Raw genomic sequence first — 22,602 nt, 5'->3', positions numbered from 1 at the left:
GGCAAATTAGAGAAAGATTGCAGACTATCAGCTATTAAAGTGGTTACACCTACCTAATGCCTGTATTGGGTAAATAACTATGGTTCACTCACAACCCTATAGCCAAAATCCTTATGTCACTTGTTCACTTACTCGTCAGCTCTCCTTCGTTTCAATGCACGAATGACCATATAGACAAAGGGTCCTGAACAAAGGCCTAGTTCACATTAACTGGGGGCCAGAATAGTGGGAGCAATAAATGTACCATTACTGCAGTCAGTTGGAGGAAGGTGGTGGCTAACATTGGTAGGCCATGAAAAAAGATGGCCACCATTAGCACTGGAATTTGCCTTTTCTGCATCACCGTACGGAGCAAAATCGGGACAAGGACTACACAGGCCCCATTGTGCAGGTGATCCTGATTGTGCCTGTCAAACTGCAAAAAAATCCAAAGCTCCCTTCAGCTTACAAATCACTTTATTGCAGGGGCTAGTTTATGGAAAGCAGCAGTCTTAGTTTGAGGACAAAATAGGCATTGCTTCCCATTTTTGTTCTCACTGCCAGTCAAGCGTTGACTACACTGCAGTCTATTACACCTAATGCTCCTGCTACCTGGAACAAGTATACTGAAATTTAAAGCGGAGTTCCAGGCATGAAAAATAAATTTCAATAAAAATACCCCTGGGACAGTCAGGGCTAGTACATTCCATAATGGATAGCCTCTGTACTGTCCCGGGTCACACTTACCTGCAAGAAGAAATGCTCACCTTTAAAATTTCTTCTCCAGCGTTGCCATCTCGGATGTGGGCAGCTGAAGCCAGCGCGATCCTCTTTTGCGTCCTCTTTAGACCTCTTCGGTCCCACGATGCACTGCACTGGCCCCGCTAGTCACTTCTGGTGTGGCACCACATTCCTCCACAGCTTCTGGGCATGCGGCGTCGCACCGGAAGTGATGAGCGGGGCCGGTGCCGTTGCATTTATTCCTGGGAGCAATGACGTTCAGCTCCCAGGAATCATTGCAAACCGGAAGTGACGGCGCGGGCCGCAGCCACAGAGGGAGGAAGTGGAAGAAGGGAGTATATTTTTCTACGATAATAATGCAAGTAAAAATAAAATCGTAACTATCCATTTCCTTTTTTAGGTGACTAAAAGCAAGCGGATGGCCACAAAATCAATTATGTCGATTTTGTGGCCGGAACTCCACTTTAAGCTACCTGTTCAGTGGTCACACAAGGTTGAGGTAACTATTACAGATTTACCTATGCCAACACACATGCTCTTTAATGATCGATCCAACATTTTTTGCAGACTTGCATATACAGGGCGAAATACCTTGTTAAGCTTCAAAAGTTTAAAAAAGTGAACTTGCCTGAATTGCAATTGGGACAAGTTGATCCTTAGGATTTTTCCACAGTAGACACATAGGGGCTGCAAGGTATTGTTGGTTTCCATTGATAGAGTTATTTGCAGGAACTTTCTCAAGAAGCTTGTAGTCTGACAGGAAAATGTGACCATTCTGCAGGAGGAGAATTTAATTCACTATTAGAACTTCTAAGCAGCCTCAAACTAACATTTTAGATATAGCAAGTGTCACAGCCTGTCCGGTTTTTGCCATCTTTTCTCTTTGGAAGATTTACCTGCACATCTGTTTAAAGTGCTGGGGAGAATTACTACCAATGGAATGGAAAAATCAAACCATTTGTCCCTTCCCATTCTATTAGGGTCATGAAAAAGGCTGAATACTTCCCATCCAAAATTAAACATTGTGGCTGGAATGTAAAGAAAAAGGGGTTCAAATGAGCCCCTTTTTCTAGATGGGATGGCGGCAGGCTTTTTGTAAAGATAACTATCCTTTAAGTCATTACAGTAGGTTACTAGGCAGATTTAGATGGGCTAGCCAGTGTATGGTCAGAATAAGCCCCAATCACTGTGGGGCTTATTCTGTAGCTAGGAAGAACAACATTTAAACTGGTTCTCTCTTGTTTTCCTTCCCGCCCTTAAGCCTGCCCAGGATCTATTTAAAGGGGGGCTCGGCTCCTGGAGCGCCACTTACCTCAAGAAGAACGTCGTGTCAAGTTAAGAAGTTTTGTTCCAGCTCTTCTGACAAGATGAGTCTCATCCGCCAGCTGATCGAGAGGGCCGGGGAAGCGGGTTCCGAAGATTGGATCCGGCGCTGTCTGGCCATGTCTTCCTCGTCGTCTGGTCCGGCGGAGCCTCTGCCCGTTGTTGCTGTCGTCCCGGAGTCGGTGTCTTCTGGCGGATCCATCGGTGAAGCGGATGTCGTCGCCGGGTCAAGTAGAGCGGATGTCGTCACCGGGTCAAGTCTGCGCACTGATGTCGTCATCGAGTCAAGCGGACGCCCGGAAGCCGTCACCGGGTCAAGAAGTGTACCGGATGTCGGAGGGCATTTTCAACACCGGAACCGGCGGAAGAGGATCGTCCTTCGGTCAGAGGTCGGCGCGGCGCGCCGAAGACTCGCGGTGAAGAGGCCGTCCCGGCGAAGAGGAAGAGGGCGCCCCGCCGCCGCTACTCACCACCTGCCGCCCGGAGGGAGTCATCCGTCGTCGGGAAGGAGCCGCTGGTCGTCCGGGGAGTGCCGCCCGTCGACAGAAGGGAGCCGCCCATTGACCGGAGGGAGCCGTCCGTCGCCCGGAGGGAGCCGTCCGTCGCTCAGAGGGAGTCGTCCGTCGCCCGGAGGGAGCCGCCCATCGTTCGGAGGGGGCCGCCCGACGCCCGGAAGGAGCAGCTCGTTGCCGGTGGCGAGGGAAGATCCAGCTCGGCATCGTTCCCCGCCGGTGGGCTAGTCGAAGCCCCGGCGTCTTCACGGCACCCGGTTCCTGTGCAGCAGCAGCATGGAGTTCGTCCCCCCGTCCCGGGGCCAGGTGAGGCAGCTAATTTTTTCCCTCCTCAGGTGGTTTCCCCTCCTTTGGCCGTACCATACCTTTCGGATCGGGACGCAGCGCCCGCCGGGTGGGACATGCGGGCCGGGCAGGGGGTATGGGTGTGTCTCCTCTGGCCTCTGCTACTACAATGTCAGCGATTCTGTCTGACTTCCTTAAAGAATTTAGGCAGGTTTTATCTACTGCCCCACAAGTTCTTGGCCCGGTGCCCGCAACGGGGGGGGAAGTGGCTGTGTCTAGTGCGTCTGCTGACGCTCGGGTGCAGACATCTTCCCCTTTAGATGTGTGGGCGCCATCTAGTGGCCTTTTAGGAATTAGCGCGGTGCCTAATCCGCCTTCCAGTTTGGCCTCTCCTCTGGCTGATCCTCCTGCTTCTGTCGCCCTGGCCAGGACTCAGAATCTTCCTGAGGTGTGCCTCAGGGAGGCTTTGACTTGTGAGATGTCCCCTCTGGGTTTTCACCTATCCGATTCTGTGAAGGAGAAAATCTGGAGTGGTCTATATGTTGACATGCTTTCTTTGCTGCCTTCAGCTAAGGAGTTTGTCTCCAAGGGCGACAAGAAGGACGAGGAGGAGCGGAGACGCCCAGTGACAAAAAATTTTTATAATTGGCTGCAAGCGTTTTTTATATATTCGGCTGTGCTTTGTGAGAAGCACCCCTCCAAATGTGTTGGTCTTTTCCAGCATTTGGATATCGTGTTAGAAGCCTACAAAAACTTTGGTGGGACGGCTTGGTTCTCCTATGATGTCGCCTTCCGCCAGAAGTTGGCTGTGCAGCAACATTTGAAATGGGGTGTCAAGGATATCAGCCTTTGGCTGGATCTGTTGTTGCCCCAGAAGCCTTCTTTTAGTAGACAACAGTCTTCAATTACTCAGCAGCCTTCTACTTCCCATTCCTTTCGCAAAGGGGTCTGTTTCAGTTACAACGACTCTCAATGCAAATGGCCTGGGAATTGTAGATATAGACACGAATGTGCATTCTGTGCGGGCTCGCACCCAATTGCCAAGTGTTTTAAGAGAATGCAGAGTTCTCAACCGGCAGGGGGTTTTTCAAAAGGCAACAACCCCAGTGAAACTGTGCGCAATGCTCCCGTGGCTTCTGCAATACCCCGACAAGGCGAAGGCCACGCTGGTAATTGAGGGTTTCACTTGTGGTTTCTTTTTGCCTGTTTTTAAGGGCACGGGTTGCACTCTGGTAAAAAACCTGAAATCTGTTGCTTGCCTTGAGGATGTGGTTGCTGAAAAGATCTGTAAGGAGTTGCAGGCGGGTCGGTTTGCTGGCCCTTTTGAATCTCCTCCATTTCCCGGTTTTCGCATATCTCCTCTCGGTATTGTTCAGAGGCGGGAACCTAATTCCTATCGTCTCATCCATCATTTGTCATTCCCCTTTGGGGAGTCTTTAAATGATGAGATCAGCGAAGACGAAGCTTCTGTGCAATATTCTTCCTTTGAGGATGCCTTGGTGATTTTGCGAGGTTTGGGAAAGGGGGCATTGCTGGCAAAAACGGATATAAAATCAGCTTTTCGCCTGCTGCCAGTCCACCCTTCTTCCTTTAACTCCTTGGGGTTTTTCTTTTGGAATCAGTTTTTCTTTGATAGGTGCCTTCCCATGGGCTGCTCCCTTTCTTGTTTTTATTTCGAATGTTTTTCCACTTTTTTAGAATGGGTTGTGTCCAGCAGATCGGGTTCTTCTTGTCTCGTCCATTATTTGGACGATTTTTTGTTCATGGGTAAAGCTGGGTCTTCCGACTGTTTGCATTTGCTTGAAACATTTTTTGACATTTGTGAACAGTTCGGGATCCCCTTGGCACATGAAAAGACGGAGTGGCCATCTACTGAGGTACAATTTTTAGGTATTCACATAGATTCAGCTTTGATGGAATTTAGGTTGCCCCGGGAAAAAGTAGAAAAATTGACATCCTGTTTGTTGACTATGATTCGCAAGAAGAAGGTTACTTTGAAGGAGATGCAGTCTCTTTTGGGGCTGCTGGCTTTTGCTTCTCGGATTATCCCTCTGGGAAAGTTATTTGCCAGGAAGCTCTATGCTGCTATCTCCGGTCTTAAATCACCTACTGCGCACGTCCGCCTGTCCCCTGATGTCAAGGAGGATATGCTGGTTTGGGTGCAGTTTTTGATTTATTTTAATGGCAGAGCAGTGTGGCAAGATGAGTTTGTCACCGATCAGGACTTCTGTCTCGCCACAGATTCAGCGGGCTCGGTGGGCTTTGCCGCCATTTGGCGAACTCATTGGTGTGCTGACTCTTGGCCTGACAGATGGAAGCGATTGGGTTACACTCGCAATAGCGTGCTGTTGGAGCTTTTCCCAATCGTGGTGGCCCTTGAGGTTTGGGGTTCACATTTCCAGAATAGGCGCATCTTGTTTCGCACTGATAACAAAGGGGTGATGTTTGCCATTAACTGCTTGTCTTCCAAATCTCCTCCTGTTGTGAATCTTTTGCGGTACCTTGTATCCCGTTGTTTAAAATTGAACATATGGATAAAGGCCGCTTATGTGCCTGGTAAGGATAACGATTTGGCAGATTCTTTGTCTCGTCTGCAGATGGAGCGATTTTTTCGACTATTTCCAGACGCGGATCAGGTGGGTTGTCGTTACCCGGCACGGCTATGGGGCATTGTATAGATCTGGTTTCCCTTAATATCGCAGGTTCTCTGGCACCAGCTACCCTAGCCGGATATCAATCGGCTTGGGATCTTTGGTTGGCACATCTGTGTTCCATGGGTGAATCTCCTGATAAATTTTCAGAACATCTAGTTTTGTCTTTTTTGAATTTTTTGTTTGCAAAGGAATATTCTTGGTCCCATATCAATAAGCTTCTTGCTGGTGTTTCCTTTTTCGCTAAGTTGCAGAATCATCCGCCCTGCTCTGCCTTTTTTGCTGTCCGACAGGCTTTGAAAGGCTATCGGAAGGCAAACTGGCGCCCTGATGGCAGGGAGGCGATCACCCCTCATATTTTGGAGCAACTTTGTTTAGCAACCGAGCGTGTTTGTTTTTCGCCTTATGAATCTGCGCTTTTTAAGGCGGCGTTTTCGGTAATGTTTTTTGGTGCCCTGCAGATTTCGGAGCTTGTACACGACGCGAATAGCGGTTTCGGCTTGTTGTTGTCCGATATTGACCTTCGCGAGAAAGACGTCGGCATTTTGTTGCGTTTTTCTAAAACTGATCAGTTGGGCGTGGGTAGATGGATTTATTTGCACCAGTACCGTAATTCTGCATTGTGCCCAGTTTTGTTGTTGCGCAGGTTTTTAGCGATACGGTCGTCTTTTGCGGGATCTCTTTTTGTTCATCAGTCGGGTAAAGCGTTAACGAAATTCCAATTCAATGCCGTTTTGCGCAAATGTTTGCAATCTGCGGGCCTGGAGCATTCCCAGCTGTCTTCGCATTCCTTCAGGATCGGTGCGGCTACTGAAGCTGCTAGGTTGGGGGTTAAAGCTCAGGCATTAAAAGCGATTGGTAGATGGAAGTCGAATGCATATATGTCATATATTCGTCCTAACAATTGTTGTTGATTTTTAGGTTCTGTCTGCCTCTCTGTATGGATCGTTGGCCACTCCTTTGTTCATTGGGCCCGTGCGAGAGCCAGGAGACGAGTTTACTCGGAGAACATTGGTTTGGATCCACGCTTCTATCATGTCCAATGGTTCAGTAAGAGGGGCATGTGTTGGGCTGAACTGTTACCCGAGCTTAGCAGGCTTTTAACGGTCCTTTCCCCCCCCGATGTAATGGTCATTCATCTGGGGGGAAATGACATTGGGAAGTTTAGGTCATTAGATCTAGTTTTTAGGATTAGGGATGATTTAGTTTATTTACATACTGCATACCCGGGTATGCGGATTGTATTTTCTGAGGTTGTTCCCCGGCTTGTATGGTTCAAACACCCGCACCTTAAACCGTTAGAGAAGGTGCGGAGGAGGATCAACAAAGCCTTAGCCAGGTGGTTAGGCTCTGCAGGCATTCTGTCCTTCCGGCATTTTGAGCTGGAGGGTGGTATCGCCGGGCTTTACAGGTCTGACAACATTCACCTCTCCGATATCGGACTTGATATCCTCAATACCAATCTGGGTACATGTGTTGAGAAGGCCGCGCTGTGGGGGTTGTGACAGGAGGGCTTTAGCCTCCTGTCTGGTGGATAATTTGCTTTTGATATGATAATTTGTTGGTAACCTGGATCTCAGTGATCGGGTTAAAGTTATTTGAGTTTATGTTAACAAATTTTAATACAAGTATTAAAACGGCCGCGGCCTTTATTTTTCCAAATGGTGTTGTCAGTCTCTTTTATTTTAGTTTAAGTTATTAAAGTTATAGAATAAAGTCCTGCCTGCTATCCCATGTAAAGAAAAAGGGGTTCAAATGAGCCCCTTTTTCTAGATGGGATGGCGGCAGGCTTTTTGTAAAGATAACTATCCTTTAAGTCATTACAGTAGGTTACTAGGCAGATTTAGATGGGCTAGCCAGTGTATGGTCAGAATAAGCCCCAATCACTGTGGGGCTTATTCTGTAGCTAGGAAGAATAACATTTAAACTGGTTCTTTCTTGTTTTCCTTCCCGCCCTTGAGCCTGCCCAGGATCTATTTAAAGGGGGGCTCGGCTCCTGGAGCGCCACTTACCTCAAGAAGAACGTCGTGTCAAGTTAAGAAGTTTTGTTCCCCTCCCTCCCCTCCCCTTGGCTGTCGCGGCCAGTTTATACTTGTTGGGTCATCTTTGCGTGGTGCAAAGAGGGACTTTTTTATTGTGGTATTACCCCTTTTATTGGTTTGAGTATGTTTGGATAATTTGCTTTTGATATGATAATTTGTTGGTAACCTGGATCTCAGTGATCGGGTTAAAGTTATTTGAGTTTATGTTAACAAATTTTAATACAAGTATTAAAACGGCCGCGGCCTTTATTTTTCCAAATGGTGTTGTCAGTCTCTTTTATTTTAGTTTAAGTTATTAAAGTTATAGAATAAAGTCCTGCCTGCTATCCCATGAGGAGAAAATGAACACCAACAATTCATATTACATCTCTGCATCAGATATGCCCACCTCGAGTTCTTTCTCTAGGTTTGTTGAAGCCCCAATTGAGGGAGCCACCATGTGTTCATCAACTGGGAAATTTTTTGGGATTCGGAAGCATTTCTTGATAAGAATGGGGTTATTGCCATTCAAAAACTGGCTACCAAAGAATGAATCCTCCTTCCACATCTCATGCACTAGATCTGAAATACAATATTAAAAAGCAAAGTGGATCATCAAGTTTATAGGAGCCTCTGAAGGCTTATTTATAATTATTATATAATACACCAGTTTGGTTAAAGAACAAAACAAGCAAGGCTGCGCTCAAAACTGTTCCATATGAAGCCATTTATTCAGTTATGACTAATGACCTAAAACCTTGGCTTAGGTTCTGAGATGAGGGGGGATGTAGTCCCAGACGCCAGGACTGATTAATGCTGCTTGGGATTTCAGTGTAGCAGATCCAGTGTTGGCAGAATTTTGCACCTAAAAAAAAAAAAAAAAAAAAAAAAAAAAAAAAAGGGACATATGAAAAAGTAGATGTATTGCTGAGATGTGCTGGTCTTTTGACCAGGCAAAAAAACTTTAGGAAAATTACGCAGGCTCCCATTGATTACCTATTGCGAATACCAACTGCCTTGCTTAAATGGGAGTCATGGGCCTAAAATCATACCAATATGTCAGAACACCTTATCCAATCAAGACACTGAAGCCACCGTGTCAGGCGACAGCTAAGCAACTAGCATTTAGAAGAACAAGACAGTAATGGCAGCCCAGGTTGCAGGTTTCCCCCCCCAATTTAAAGTAGTTTCAAAGGCATAACAAATAACTACGAGAGCGCTTGTATCAATGCTTTTGCACTCCGTTAACGGCCATTTGTTTTGCAGCTGCACAGCGATGTCAAAGGTAGAAATCGAAACAAAAAACTAGGGGGACCATAGGTAATGTTATAACAGACTAAACAAAAACCAAAAATTTGATTTTAGGGTAATCCTTCAAATCAGATTTTTTGCCTGGAGCACCACTTTATGACAGTGCATCGCTGCTGCGCCACCTGGGCATCTCAATCTAGCAGTTCTGCGAGGAGAGATTATTAATTAGGTAACCATACTTTTAGCAGCCCCAGTGTTCGGAATTTATAAGAAATACGATGCCTTGCTTGTCGGTAGCACAGTTCAACACCAATTCAATCATGAACTACAATCTACAGGTTCGGTTTTAGAAAGATTAAATTATGAACTACAATGTACAGTTACAAATAGATAAAGTACTATAAATCAAGAAAAATAATTTTACACACCTGAGATCTGCGATCTGTGTAGACCAGATACCTTTTTGATGTCTTCCATGTTCTGCCATGAATCAGTCTTGCATGCAAATCCTCTCAGCTTCGTTTCAAATTCACTAAGAACAGAACATGTTCATGCATATATTAGACTCCTCTATAGATAGTGTGGAATACCCATCTTCTTGGCTCCTAAAGCAGATACATACAAGTCTGCCCTGCTTAGTTACAGCGTTCTGCCTCTTCCTAGAATGACTTGGTAGGCTTAGCCATTATGGACTCATGAGCTACTTCACTTGTGTAGTTTATGGGTCAGTAATTGCTTCTGTTGATCACAGCTCTTGTCAGGACAGTTGTTACCTATCAGATCAATGCAACACATTCTTATTCCAGCTATAGTGCTTGTTACAAGCAAATCTGTTCCGTTCCTTTGGTTTTCAGAAGTTGGCCAATTAGAGCCTTTACCACTGGATAATAGCCTACATTTAAACACTTGCACGTTCCCTTTAGCTGGGTATGAATATTTAAGTATCATAAGGGGATATTGCCTACTGGAAAGAAAATAAAAAGTTTTTTGGCCTTAAAGACATATAGCTAGGAGGCGCATAATGTTCTAGCATTACCCATCACTTAAGGTTTACTTTTTGGTCAGGGGGTGAACAGCTATAGTTGTCATTGTGCGGACAACATGCCTATTGAAGAAAGCAGAATGACCGATGACCTGTGTGCAGGGATGGACTGACAACTCATGGGGCCTCCGGGCAATAGATCATAGAGCTCCCTGTGTCCACACCCACACAAAGCCCCACCTACATATTGCACTGCCCACACTACATGCGTTTGTCACATAATTTCTCTACACCAGGTTTATGTTTATTATAGAAAAGAAAAATAAAAAAAAAATAAACTTACAAGTACAACAATGGTACATTTCTAAAATTAAAGCGGAGTTTCACTCAAAGTGGAAGCTTATGCTTATCTGATTTCCCCCCCCCCCCGGTGCCACATTTGGCACCTTTGGGGGGGAGCGGGTACCTGTTTTTTGGCAGATACCCTGTCCCCATTTCAGTCAGACCTTGCTGTGGTGAGGTATGTCAGCATTTACTTCCCCTCCTTCCCCTGCTGCTGGTCCAGTAAGAGTGCAGCACACTTTGCCAGTAGGGAACCCGGCTGTGAAGCCCCAAGGCTTCACTGCTGGGTTCCCTTACCATCAATGGTGGTGGCAGCACGCAAACAGCCGATGGAAACACGGCTGGATTCCAGGACAGGTAAGTGCCCTAATATTAAAGAGTCAGCAGCTACAGTATGTGTAGCTGCTGACTTATTTTTGGAGGGGGGGGAAATGGAACTCCACTTTAAGGTTTTCATAAATTAGTGCAGGTGCAACAAAGGTCTTCTTAGCTGAACAGTTTAAAATGAAACACAAACCTCTGACCAGCATGTTAAAAAATTGTGGACCTAGAATTTACTTTCATTTCATTCTGACATTCCCGACAATACCATACATAAATGGCGCCATTATTGTTTACATGTGTGCTCGTTCTACATAACGCTTTTTATACACAGAGTGTGCTTTACACTTTTAATATATAGAGTATGCAAAATCATTTTTTATACTTTATATAAATTTTCACTGACCACCATTGTAAGGGGAAGTCTTTCTACAGGCCACCAATGTAGGAAGCATTCTTCCCACTGACCACCACCAATGCAAGGAGCATTCTTCCCACTGACCACCAATGTAAGGGACATTCTCCCTGCGGAAGTGTATGGATGTTAGTGTTATATATATGGAATAACACTCAGTATAACATGTATGGAATATAACTCACTAAGTGCTATTCCCTATTTAGAACACGGATATTTACACACTGAGCAGCACTCTGTACAGATATCAGTGTGCACTCCGTGTACTAGGAAATAGCACATGTAGATGGGCAAGGAGGAACACTCAGCCTGGCGATTTTAGACATGCCATCAAACTCATTACACACTGACCTGCTGCTGCACACCAGGCAGGTCAGATGGCTATTACTTCACTCGGTGTGCACTCTGCAGCTTCCAGCTCTCATCGGCTGTCTCCCCCGGCAGGGACGTATACTGTGGCCCCACCCCTCCGCTGAATTCCCCAGGGGGAGAGGTGGCTGAAGTGCCTGTCATTGCTGTCATCCTCATGGCTCCATGATCGCTCTCTGATCTCAGCCAGCATTGGGTCCTCTCATACAGCCGCAACAACTGCCGGCAGGGATGCCAAAGCTCACTGCCTCCTCAGGGCATAAACCTTCTCTATCCTGCATGATAATCTAGGCACATCCAGGGGCGGACTGAGCCTCTCATGGGGCCCCCCCTGACTCAGGGCCCTCAGGCAGTGCCCGAGTGGTCAGTCCACCCCTGCCTGTGTGGCCTAACGTCTTATCGCCAGTCACCAGCCAAGGGTGGGCACATGACTGCCTGGGCTCAGAGGTTGGACCAGTAATTCTGGCTGTCATTCAGTGCAATACAATCAGGCCTTCTAAATACTTGAGAAACCCAATACAAAATAAGGTAAAAGCAGTTTTTCCTCATCTTTGACAACTGTGCACTTGCAACTGTCTGGTTGTCTTGGACCAGTTGGTGAAAAGGAACTTTGATGGCCCATACAGAGCCCTGACCCCCAACCATTTTGGCTGAATGGGCACAAATTCCAATATGCACTCAAAATCTTGCACAAAGCATTGCTGGAGTAGAGGCTGTATAACTGCACATGAAAAATGTAACACATATTGGGTGTGATGCAAGGTGTCCACAAATTAGGCCATGAGGGGTCTTGTGCAGTAATTGCATTTTGAGATGCATTTACATATCAGTGTCAGTGTATTTGCACGAGGCTCTTGGCTGAAAGAAAATGACATTTAAAAAAAAAAAAAAAAAAATTTTCAAGTCAGTTCTCTACAGAGTGGACCATGAAAATGTGTCATAGAATAGTTGCAGCTTCCAAAGCAATTGTTTCAAGCACAGGAATCATGCATACATGGATGATTTTTGAGCGCTACCTGGGTACATAAGAAAAAAAAAAAAAAAAAAAGTATTCATTCAAACCCCTTGAAATTTTCCACATTTTTTGTCATGTTACAACCAAAAACATAATGTATTGTATGTGATCGATCAACACAAAGTGGCACATAAAATTGTGAAGTGGAAGGAAAATTAATTGTTTTCAAACCTCTGAAAAGTGTGATGTGCATTTGTATTCAGGCTCCCCGAGTCAATCCTTTTAGAACTACCTTTCGCTGCAATCAGCTGCAAGTCTTTTTGGGTAGGTCTCTACCAGTTTTGCAAAATAGCTCAAGCTCTGTCAGATTGGATGGAGATCGTCTGAACAGCAATTTAAGTCTGGCCACAGATTCTTCATTGGATTTAGGTCTGGACTTTGACTGGGCCATTCTAACACATGAATCTAAACCTCTGGCTGTACGCTTAGGGTTATTGACCTGCTGAAAGATGAACCTCTGCCCCAGTCTCAAGTCTTTTGCAGACTAACAGGTTTTCTTCCAAGATCACCTTGTATTTGGCTCCATCCACCTTCCCATCAACTGACCAGCTTCCCTGCTGAAGAAAAGCATCCTCAACATGATGCTGCCACCACCACACTTCACTGTGGGGATGGTATGTTCAGGGCGATGTGCAGTGAGGGTCTCCGCCACACATAGCCCTTTAGGCCAAAAAGTTACATTTTGGTCTCATCTGACCAGAGCACCTTTTTCCACATGGTTTTCTTCTTGCCACTCTTCCTTAAAGGCCAGATTTGCTGAGTGCACAACTAATAGTCCCGTTGACAGCTTCTCCCACCTGAGCTGTGGATCTCTGCAGCTCCTCCAGAGTTACCATGGGCCTCTTGGCTGCTTCTCTGATTAATGCTCTCCTTGCCCAGCCAACAGTTTAGGTGGACGGCCAGGTCTTGGTAGGTTTGCAGTTGTGCCATACTGTTTCCATTTTTGAATGGATTAAACAGTGCTCCCCTAAAATGTTCAAAGCTTTTTTTTTTTTTAAACCTAACCCTGCTTTAAAGATCCCCACAACTTCATCCCTGACTGGTGTATTCTTTGGCCTTTATGATGCAGTTTGTTCACGAATGGTTCTCCAACATGAGGGCTTCACAGAACAGCTGTATTTATACTGAGGTTAAGTTACACACAGGCTGACTATTTACTAATTATGCGACTTCTGAAGGCAATTGGTTCCACTAGTTTTAGTTAGGGGCATCGGAGTAAAGGGGGCTGAAGACAAATTCACGCTACAAATTTTCAGTGGTTTGTAAAAAAAAATGAATAAATTTAAAGCATTTATCATTTTCCTTCCACTCCACAATTCTGTGCCACTTTGTGTTGGTCTATCACAAAATCCCAATAAAATACATTTTTAGTTGTAACATGACATGTGGAAAATGAAAGGACATTAATACTTTAATAAGGCACTGTAAACCGGTGTCATTCATAAAATGTGTCCATATCCTTGCATCTTCATTACATGCAAAAAAAAGATGATTGGTCGTGCAATTTTTGGAAGTGCAAGTGCCGTTTCTTTAAATATGGTGCAAATCCTGCTCCCCTTAAGTGTCTCCACTCACTCATGGGACTGATGTGGACTCCGAACTGTCAAAACACTTCCATATTGTCCTGGATATGCTGGAACTTGTCTTCCTTGCTGGTTATGTTCCCCAGTGGTGTGCCATAACGCAGTATTTTTACTCAGACTGACAGAGGATGGCAAAAAAGATCCAAATCTTGCAATTCCATTTCTTAAAATTGGCAAAGTTGAAAGCAGTTACACTCACTTGTGCATAAAGAAATGCAAGCAAAATGCCGAACTGGAAGTTTGCATCAGCTTGCGTCTCACGGGCTGGAAAAAAACTGGAGTTACTCTTACGGTAACCTCTTTTCTAGGAGTCTTAGGACAGCCACCTATAGACCTTGGCTCTCCCTTCTCAGGAACCACCTCAACCATGTAGATTTAAACCCCATCAGCCAGTGGGGTGAAGGTTCGAGAAGCTCCACCACCAGAGGGATCTTTATCTGTACAGGTACATGCACCAAGGAATCCAGAGCGCTGAGTGCGATTTCCCCCCCCCCCCCCAAGATGAACAGTTGTAAAAGGGTGGAAGTCCCGCCCACTGTCCTGCCGGAATTGCGGCTGTTAGCAACCCCAATGCTGACATGGCCTGCCTTACTGATCTAGTCCGACTAGCTTTTGTAAGCAACTAAGGCATTTAGGCTTATCCTGAACCTAAAACTTGCCTGAAGGTTTCCGTACGATGAAAACGTGGAGATAAAACCCTCCGCCTATCTCCTTCGGTGGTACCTTTACCACAACCTTCTGCTCCTCCAGGGAGGAAAGTAAGGCTGACTGCCTTTCCGTGCATCTTGGTAATTCGGCGATGAACATCTCCAAATCCCCCTAATGGACTGGAGGTGACCGCTTCCCACTGTGGGAGGAAGGTCCCCAATCTTCCTCCCACTGTGGTCAGCTCGTAATTGACTTTTCTTGTTCTGTTCGGGAGGGCAAAAAATGGTTCCTCCCTCGGCCTCTGCCCCCAAGATTTCTTCTGCCCCTCAGTCCAGAAATTTTTTCTGAGGGCAAGACCTCCAAATTGTTCATTGCATCCACACTTGACAGGAAAATATTTTCCTGTCTGCCGTCTGGTCCAGGGTAGTTTCCAAGCCTGGCCCAAACATGTGGTCCCCTTTAAGAGGAATCCCTCAAAGTTTAACCTTGGACCCGCCATCACCCTGCCAATTCTTCAGCCAAAGAGCCCTCCTTGCTGAATTGGCCAGGGCTGAAGATCTAGCGGACAAGTGTACAGATTGTGCTGACGCATCCGCAATATAAGCCATGCCCCGTAGAAGCGTAGGAAAGGAAGCCTAGCCTGAATGGTCTGAGGTGCCACTGCCAGCCTCAATGTGCACCTTAATCTGGGTTAGCCAGTACTCCAGATTACAGGCACCCACTGTCATAGCCATGGTGGGTTTAAGATTCCCCAACAAGGAATCCCAGGTCTTTAAGGAGAGAATTCATTTAGCCAAGGGATCAGAAAGGGCCCATATCCTTGAGAGCTAGGTCTGTGCCTCGAGATCTGAGAGAAGGCCACAGTACAATTTTGGTGACTTGTTCTACACAGATGCATCTTCAGAAAAGGGAAATCTGTTTCAGGACCCTAGAAAAGGTGCTCAGGATCCTGCCATTCGTTTTTTACTGCTTCCACCAGAACGTCATATACCAGAAAGACCCTCCTTTTTGTTCACCAAGACCATGGTACATCTGGTCATTAAGAGAAAGTTTTCTCCTAGATTCCCAAATTGGTGTGGATAGCTCCCAAAAGATCCCACACCTCTTCCAGGGTTAATTTTTACCTAGAAGCTCTAGTGAATTCACCATCCACCTCTTCTCCCTCTGACTCCCCCTGGGAGCCTGAAGGTGTACCATCACGCTCTTCACCCTCTAACAATCAGTGTGCCTCCACTGGGGGTGGAGCAATCTCCTGCTGTGCAGACTGAAGGAACTGTTAAATTCTAAAATAAATCCTTAAACGATTAAGTGCTGGGAAGCTCCTTGACAGATGAAGTCATACCAGTACACTGCTCCGAATGCTCCCTAACTTGGCCTTCAACACACTCTTTACAAAGTGCCTTTGGAAGAGGATACTCGGAACTACACCATAGAGCTAGTGGGGGAAAGGTAACACCACCCCAGGGTTCTCCTTGCCTTGGAATGGCTGATGCTGGCTTTACGTGGAGCAGTCGCTGTGGCCTTTTGCCTCTGAGGAGCTTATTTTTAGCCTTTAAATTAATTGCCCATGGGAATATGCAGTGAGTTTGCATAGTTTATTTCTGTTCATTGATGCCAATATTTCTTCCCAGTCTAAGTCTTGGAGAGCAGCCCTCATCCTTGGAAAATTTGCTCTCCTAAAGTTAGTGTTTTTATATTTCCTGTATGCATTCGTTGTCTACAGCCAAAATCATATGGTCTCTGCCACCCATGTTCTTTTATATGAATATTGGTAATAAGCTCTGCATGGTTTGAGATTACCAGGTCCAGCAGAGCATCATTTTTATTTCATTTCTAGTCGGGCCTCAAATTGCACCATAAAATTGTCTTGCCACTCAATGCCTGGGTAGATGAAATACATTATTATCACCGTTATTGCACTTTAAAGCCAGCACCTAGCACTTCATACATGCAGAATGTGGTGATTGAGCATGCAATTTTTGAAGATACAAGCATATGGACCAATTTATGAAGGGCACATGTTTAAGTACTTATTCTTTATTTTACATAATTTGTTTTTTCCTCCCATTGTTTATTGCAAAATTAGTTTGCTTATTGCAAATGTAATTCACGAGTACACAAGTGGAAGTTTTTAAACAACCATGTAGCGCTCACACGTAAATGAAAGGTACAGTATCTTAAAGCAGCAGCCAGTGGCTTGGTTAATTCACATTGTTAAATTATATATTCCCATGCTTAGGATGTTAACCATTCTAAGTGTGGTAATATACAACTAGTTCTATCATACATACATGACGAGGGTATTGAAGCCAAAGCTGGACTCTTTCAGCAAGGAAAACTGGTCATTGGGGGGCAGATGCTGTACTTCATCATCAGCTACATCAATGCAGTGAGGGACACCTTTTGCATAGACTCTCCACCTATAGATGGTATATTATAAAAAAAAAAAAAAAAAAAAAAAAAAGAAGTGTAATTACAAGATCTGTCAGGATAATAAAAGCATTACTGTGCAAGATGGAACAGCTTTAACAGTGTTTGGATGCCATTCAAAATTGATGGCATCACAACGCACACTTTACTATGCTGTGGATAGAATCTTTTTTATTATATTTTATATTATATGATCAGATTGGCATCACAGTCAAAGGATAACACCACTTTCCTGGGAGAAAAAAAAAAAAAAAAAAAAAACACAAATACAATATTGTCACAATTGTATATGCTATTTTTTTAATTGAATGCCATTGAAAATTACTTTCCTTTTCAATCTGCAGCGATGTCATTTTCTGTAAAAATCTATGCAATATGGCTACCTGGAGGTGTTCTGTTTCCTACTTGTGTGATTGGCTCACTGATTTTCCCAGAAGTCTACACTAAGATACAAATCTAATTTTTGGCGTCCCTGCAGCAAAAATTGAATCTTTGGTGAGAGACTTTCAAAGAAAAAAAAATATATATCACATCCAAAAACGGGATGCAGACCCTGCAGGTGCAGCAGCTGATTGAGAATTATAAAGCCACTCCCATAAAAAATCATTCAGAACATGGACAGACAAACTGCTATTTCTTCAGAACAAAGGTAGGAATCTGCAACAAAGCTTGTAAAAATCCTTGTAATGTACATTGATCACCTAGAGGAAAGTTTCCCCCCCCCCCCCAAAAGTAGAGTCATTCTAAGCGTCAAAAGCAAAAGAATTACAGTGATGTACATAGTAGAATGATATGGATGTACATGCAAATCAAACATGACCCAATGTGACATCCACTTCACTCACTTGTGATTTTCTCTGGTCTGCTCCAATTCTAATTTTCTTTGTTGCTTGACAGCAGGATGAATATTCTCACTTAGAATAACGCCTGAAAAACAGAAGATTTATTTATTTAACATAGGACACCACCACAGGAATGTAAAAATACAAATGGAACAGCGCTTTTCACAGAAGTATTTTTTTTTTTTGCACTAGAAGAGTTACGTCTTTTCCATGAGTCTGACAGACACCTCAGAGACCTTGGCTCCTACCTTCTCAGGAAACACCTCAACCATGTAGATTTAAACCTCCTGTCAGCCAGTGCCCTTCAGTTCTCCAAGAGTACCTCTGGCCAGCTGGTGAGATTAACATACCAACCTCCATTCTTCTGACAGTCTTATGTCCAGAACTTCTTCGGGTGGGCAACGGTGCTGTCCTGAAAGACTCCAGGAAAAGGTCACCGGTAAGAGTAACTTTTTTCCCCTAGTCTTTCAGGACAGCCACCTCAGAGGATAAGTACTTACCCCTAGGGTGGACAGCCGCTTTAAAGGCCTTTGCGCCCCAAAAGTCTGATCTTTAGCGAACAGGTCCAGCCTGAAGGATAGCCCTTAGAGAAGATCAAATCCATCCTGAATCTTTTATAAGCAACTGAGACGTTGAAGGGTATTCGGTTCAGGACAAGCCTGAATGTTTCCAGACGTTGAAAACATGGGAATAGAACCCCCGAGCAGCTATCCCCATCTGTGGTACTTTCACCACGACCCCCTGTTCCTCCAGGGAGGAAAGCAAAGCCCGTGCCTTTTCTGTGAATCTCAGTGATCCACATCCTGCGCGGAGGGAAGGGGGGCTTAAGGACACCCAGTAACCCCTCCTTACGATCCTCAAAAGTAACTGACTGGAGGTGACCGCTTCCTACTGTGGAAGGAAGGTCCCCAATCTTCCTCCCACCATGGTCCGCTCGTCATTGTTTTCTTAGGCTGTTCAGGAGGGCGAAAAAAAAAAAAAAAAATACTCTCCCCCCCCCCCCCCCCTCCAGAAAATTTTTCTGAAGGAAAGACCTTTTTAAAAGGTTCATCGTGTCCACCCTTGACAGGAGAGGATTTATTTTCCTTGTCCGCCGCCCGATCAGGACAGTTTCCAAGCCTGGCCTAACAGGTGGTCCCCTGTAAGGGAAATCCTGCAAAGCTTAACCTTTGACCCCCTATCACCCTTACGCCAAAGAGCCCTCCTTGCCGATTGGCCAGGGCTGAAGATCTAGCAGACATGCTTACAGATTTGGCTGTGTAACGCTCCTGCGTTTCTTATAAGGTGTGGATTTTCAGCTGCAGAAGTAGTTCCACATCAGTAGTCATGTAGGAGATATGCTGAGATACCAATCCCAACCTCAATGACTCATCATGTATGGAAGGTCTTATTTCAGCCAGTAAATACACACAGTAATTAAGTTGGTTCCTAGTGTGACTTTATATACATGTGGTAAGACAATGATAAAGGTCTTAGGGATAGGTTTGAGTGGAAGTGGTAGGTGACAGACACTTGAGGTGAGACAGTGCAGATGGATGCAGGAAGGGTTAGCGATCATGTATGATAACAGATGACAGAGTAGCAGGTGCATACAGGAGAGATCAACCCAGTGCAGGAAATAGTAGCAGTAGCCACAAGAGCTAGCAATCTAGTTATGCAGATGTAAAAGACAGTCCTTGCTATGCAGAGCTAAATAGTGTAAGCCTAGTACAAGTCTATAGAGATTTCCCCTGTGGGGTACTTAGCACTAATAGCGATAGCCGAAGGATCGCTCAGGAGATGCGGATGATCCAGTAGCAGGATGCAGGGATCAGCGCAGCGAGGTTCGTCAGCGAGGAGAGCTTGCAAGCATGGAAGCTTCAAGCAAGATTAGTATCCAGGTACTGGTGTTTGAACGAACACATGTGAGTGAGAACCGACGCCCTAAATAGCCATCTAGTCCGGCGCTGGGTGATGACAGCTTCAGCCTTAAAGGGAAACACACCTATATGTGTTTCTTCTGTCTAGGTAGATGGAAATCACCCGGAATAAATGTGATAGGAGGCACTGAGAGTGCCAGAACCTTACAGGCTGATGCATCTGCAATGTAAGCCACGCCCCGTAGAAGCGCGAGAAAGACAGAATGGTCTCCATCAAGGTGGCAGCCTCAATGTGTGCTTTAATCCGAGTTAGCCAGTACTCCAGATTACAGGCAACCACCGTCATAGCCATGGCGGGTTGAAGATTCCCCAACGAGGAATCCCAGGTCTTAAGGAGAGAATCCATCCTTTTATCCATGGGATCAGAAAGAGCCCATATCTTTGAAGGCTAGGTCTGTCTGCCTTGTAATTGGAATCACATTAGTTATTCGCATAATCCCAGTGCAGGCGATAACCCCCATACAATTACAACCAGCTGATGCCCACATTAACCACAAACCAACTCGGAAGTGAAAATCCTAGATGCAGTAGACTTGCTTGACAACAGTGTTCACTTAGCGAAAGGCGAGTAATGAGGGCATTTTGTCTAGGCGCAAACCCAGACATTAACTGTGGCTTTCCAGTCTACTTCAGGACATTCCATATGTTCTCCTGAAACCACCCCTGCATTATTTTGGCATTGCGTTTCTGGGTTAGATTAGTTTTCCAATTCCTCTTACAACTGTTGAAACATAAGTATTACAATTTCAACAAGTTGTCCACCATAAGTCAAAATTATACAAACATGGATTCAAATCAGGGAGCTAGTTTGCTAGGTACGGTTGTGGGCGGGCCTACTGCACCTGTGCATGTGGCATAACATTCAAAGCATGCTCCTCAATGCATGGGACCAGACTGGGGTCATGTGAAAAGTCAAAGATTAAGGCAGTACTTAAGTGGGGAGCCTTTACTGTGTGCAGTAATAAACGTGCAGAGTTCCTCTGATAAGCAAATTGTCCCATACCACAACACACTACCTTGCATCTTGCATTAGGAGGGTTTTGCTGAGCCAACTTCACCAGTCCAGCGTGACTCCTACCTCACTCCCAACAGAATGGGGTCCAGCTGAGCATCTAGCACAGATCTTGTGATCTCACTAACTCGGTCCTTCCCCATAATACATGACCAGGACATAGATCTCCCCAACGCTAGTCTGCCCTCCGCTACTATGGAGATGGACTGGTAGGGAGGGAGCCATGACATTGACCCCCCTCACTACTGGAGGACCGGTCATCTTTTGCAGGTACCACACTTGACAGTTGCTGTACCTCGTTGCCTTAATTACTCATAGCAGCCACACTTCTCATGACCAGTTACTTCTTTGGTACTAGTGTTACTCCATACCCCTTTGAGGAATTACAGACCTAGATTCTTTACAATATGCCAGACCCAGCATGCATCCATTTGAATAACTTCAGGCCAGGCTTAAAATGGTTAATCTAACCTCCCAAATATATGCATCTGATTTAGCTCATATTGGGTCTTCAAACTCATTGGAATTTCATTCTGCCCAATAATATGAAGGTCAGATTGCAAACGTAACGTTCACCTTGTCAGATGGAAAGGAGTTGATACAGTTATCAAAATTTAAATGAAGGAAGTGACTGCTGATTAGAAGTCACTGCAATACCCCTTCAGCACACCCCTCAGACCCACTGATTGGTTGTGCCATGTCTGCAAATGGCCTCTTCAGGGACCAGAAAAGATGGCTGCAGTGGCAGCTCATCAGCGCTCACTTACACAATATATGCAGTGCCTACCAAACAAACAATGCATTATATAAACTATGCATTTACATAAAATTTAGTAGGTGCTGCATAGATGTGATTTTTTAGCTATTGACATTGATTTCCAGCTGCCCTGTATATTTTTCTTCATTGGCAGAGATTACATTTTAGTTTTTGCTTACCAGCAAAATAATGAAGGAATGCCAAGAGTCATTCAAAAGAGCCAGTGTCTGATACATCAGATACGCTTTCCCCTTAACTCCATTTTGGAGGTTGCTTATTGCTTTTTGTAATCTTTTATGTAAACATTTTACAGTCTTTCCCATTAGAGCCGGTTCACACTGGGGCGACCTGTCAGGCGACCTGGTCGCCTGCCATAGAGAAGCTGTGGACCCGTTCTAATAGGAGCGACACAAGAAAAAGGGTCCGGAGCTTCTTTGGGGCGACCCGGAGCGACCTGCATAGACTTCAATGTTATGAAGTCTGTGCCGGCCGCTCCGAGGTCGCGGTGCGAGCAGTGCACTGCGACTTGTGAGGTCGCCCCGGCAAGTCGGATCGCTCTAATGTGAACCGGCTCTAAAAATGTACCAAATCCCTAAATGATTTATATAAAAATAAAAGGGTTGCTCGCCTCTGAGATCTGCTGCATTTTAAAATGGTTCCATTCCTGCATGGGCATGTCCATGAGTGTCAGACATTTAAGGCCAGAATTGCAACAGAAAATGCTGTAAACAGTGTGTAAACACATGGTGCAGGCAACCTTGCGTGTTAATAGAAAAGATAGCCCACCCCAGTGATCACTGTCCGGTGGCACTTCGCGTTGTGAAGTGAGCTGAATATCCTCACAGGGTGAGGCTTAGAGTGTAGTACATCAGAGAATTAAATACAGAGCATATAAAAAAAAAAAAAAAATAAATAAAAAAACACATCTTACCCTTCCCCTCTGGTATCTCCACCGTCATAAATTTCAATATCCACTGATAGAATGGAAATTGGTTGATCTGACCACTGGGGCAGGTCACTCTGACATACTGGCAAAACCAGGCATCCAGAGGGAAATTTAAGTAGGGCTCCATGGACAGGCGAACAAGCAGGAGCTCACCAAGATCTTTTCCGACATTTATATCAATTTCTGCCACCTGTTAAAGAGTCATAAGAGAAGTCAGATCTGCCCATAGCAACTACAACTATTGCATCTCCATTAAAA

The 22,602-nt window shown here is 45.1% G+C and overlaps 1 protein-coding gene across 1 annotated transcript in view; it reads right to left on the bottom strand.

Annotated features, from left to right (window-relative positions):
- LOC309548236 (polyunsaturated fatty acid lipoxygenase ALOX15B-like) overlaps positions 1-22,602 on the bottom strand; it is a gene marked incomplete at both ends in the record, with an annotated part of 57,871 nt that overhangs the window by 11,130 nt on the left and 24,139 nt on the right. The window contains 6 exons of the mRNA XM_082248188.1: positions 1,349-1,495; positions 7,922-8,094; positions 9,192-9,295; positions 16,730-16,858; positions 17,714-17,795; positions 22,330-22,534. Of these exons, the coding sequence (XP_082104314.1) occupies positions 1,349-1,495; positions 7,922-8,094; positions 9,192-9,295; positions 16,730-16,858; positions 17,714-17,795; positions 22,330-22,534 (840 nt within the window). The remainder of the gene's footprint in view (positions 1-1,348; positions 1,496-7,921; positions 8,095-9,191; positions 9,296-16,729; positions 16,859-17,713; positions 17,796-22,329; positions 22,535-22,602) is intronic.

Source organism: Pelophylax lessonae, assembly GCF_965119305.1.
Source record: "Pelophylax lessonae genome assembly, chromosome: 2".
NCBI lineage: Eukaryota > Metazoa > Chordata > Amphibia > Anura > Ranidae > Pelophylax > Pelophylax lessonae.
The sequence above is the reverse complement of the archived record's forward strand: the minus strand, read 5'-3'. Positions and strand labels throughout refer to the sequence as shown.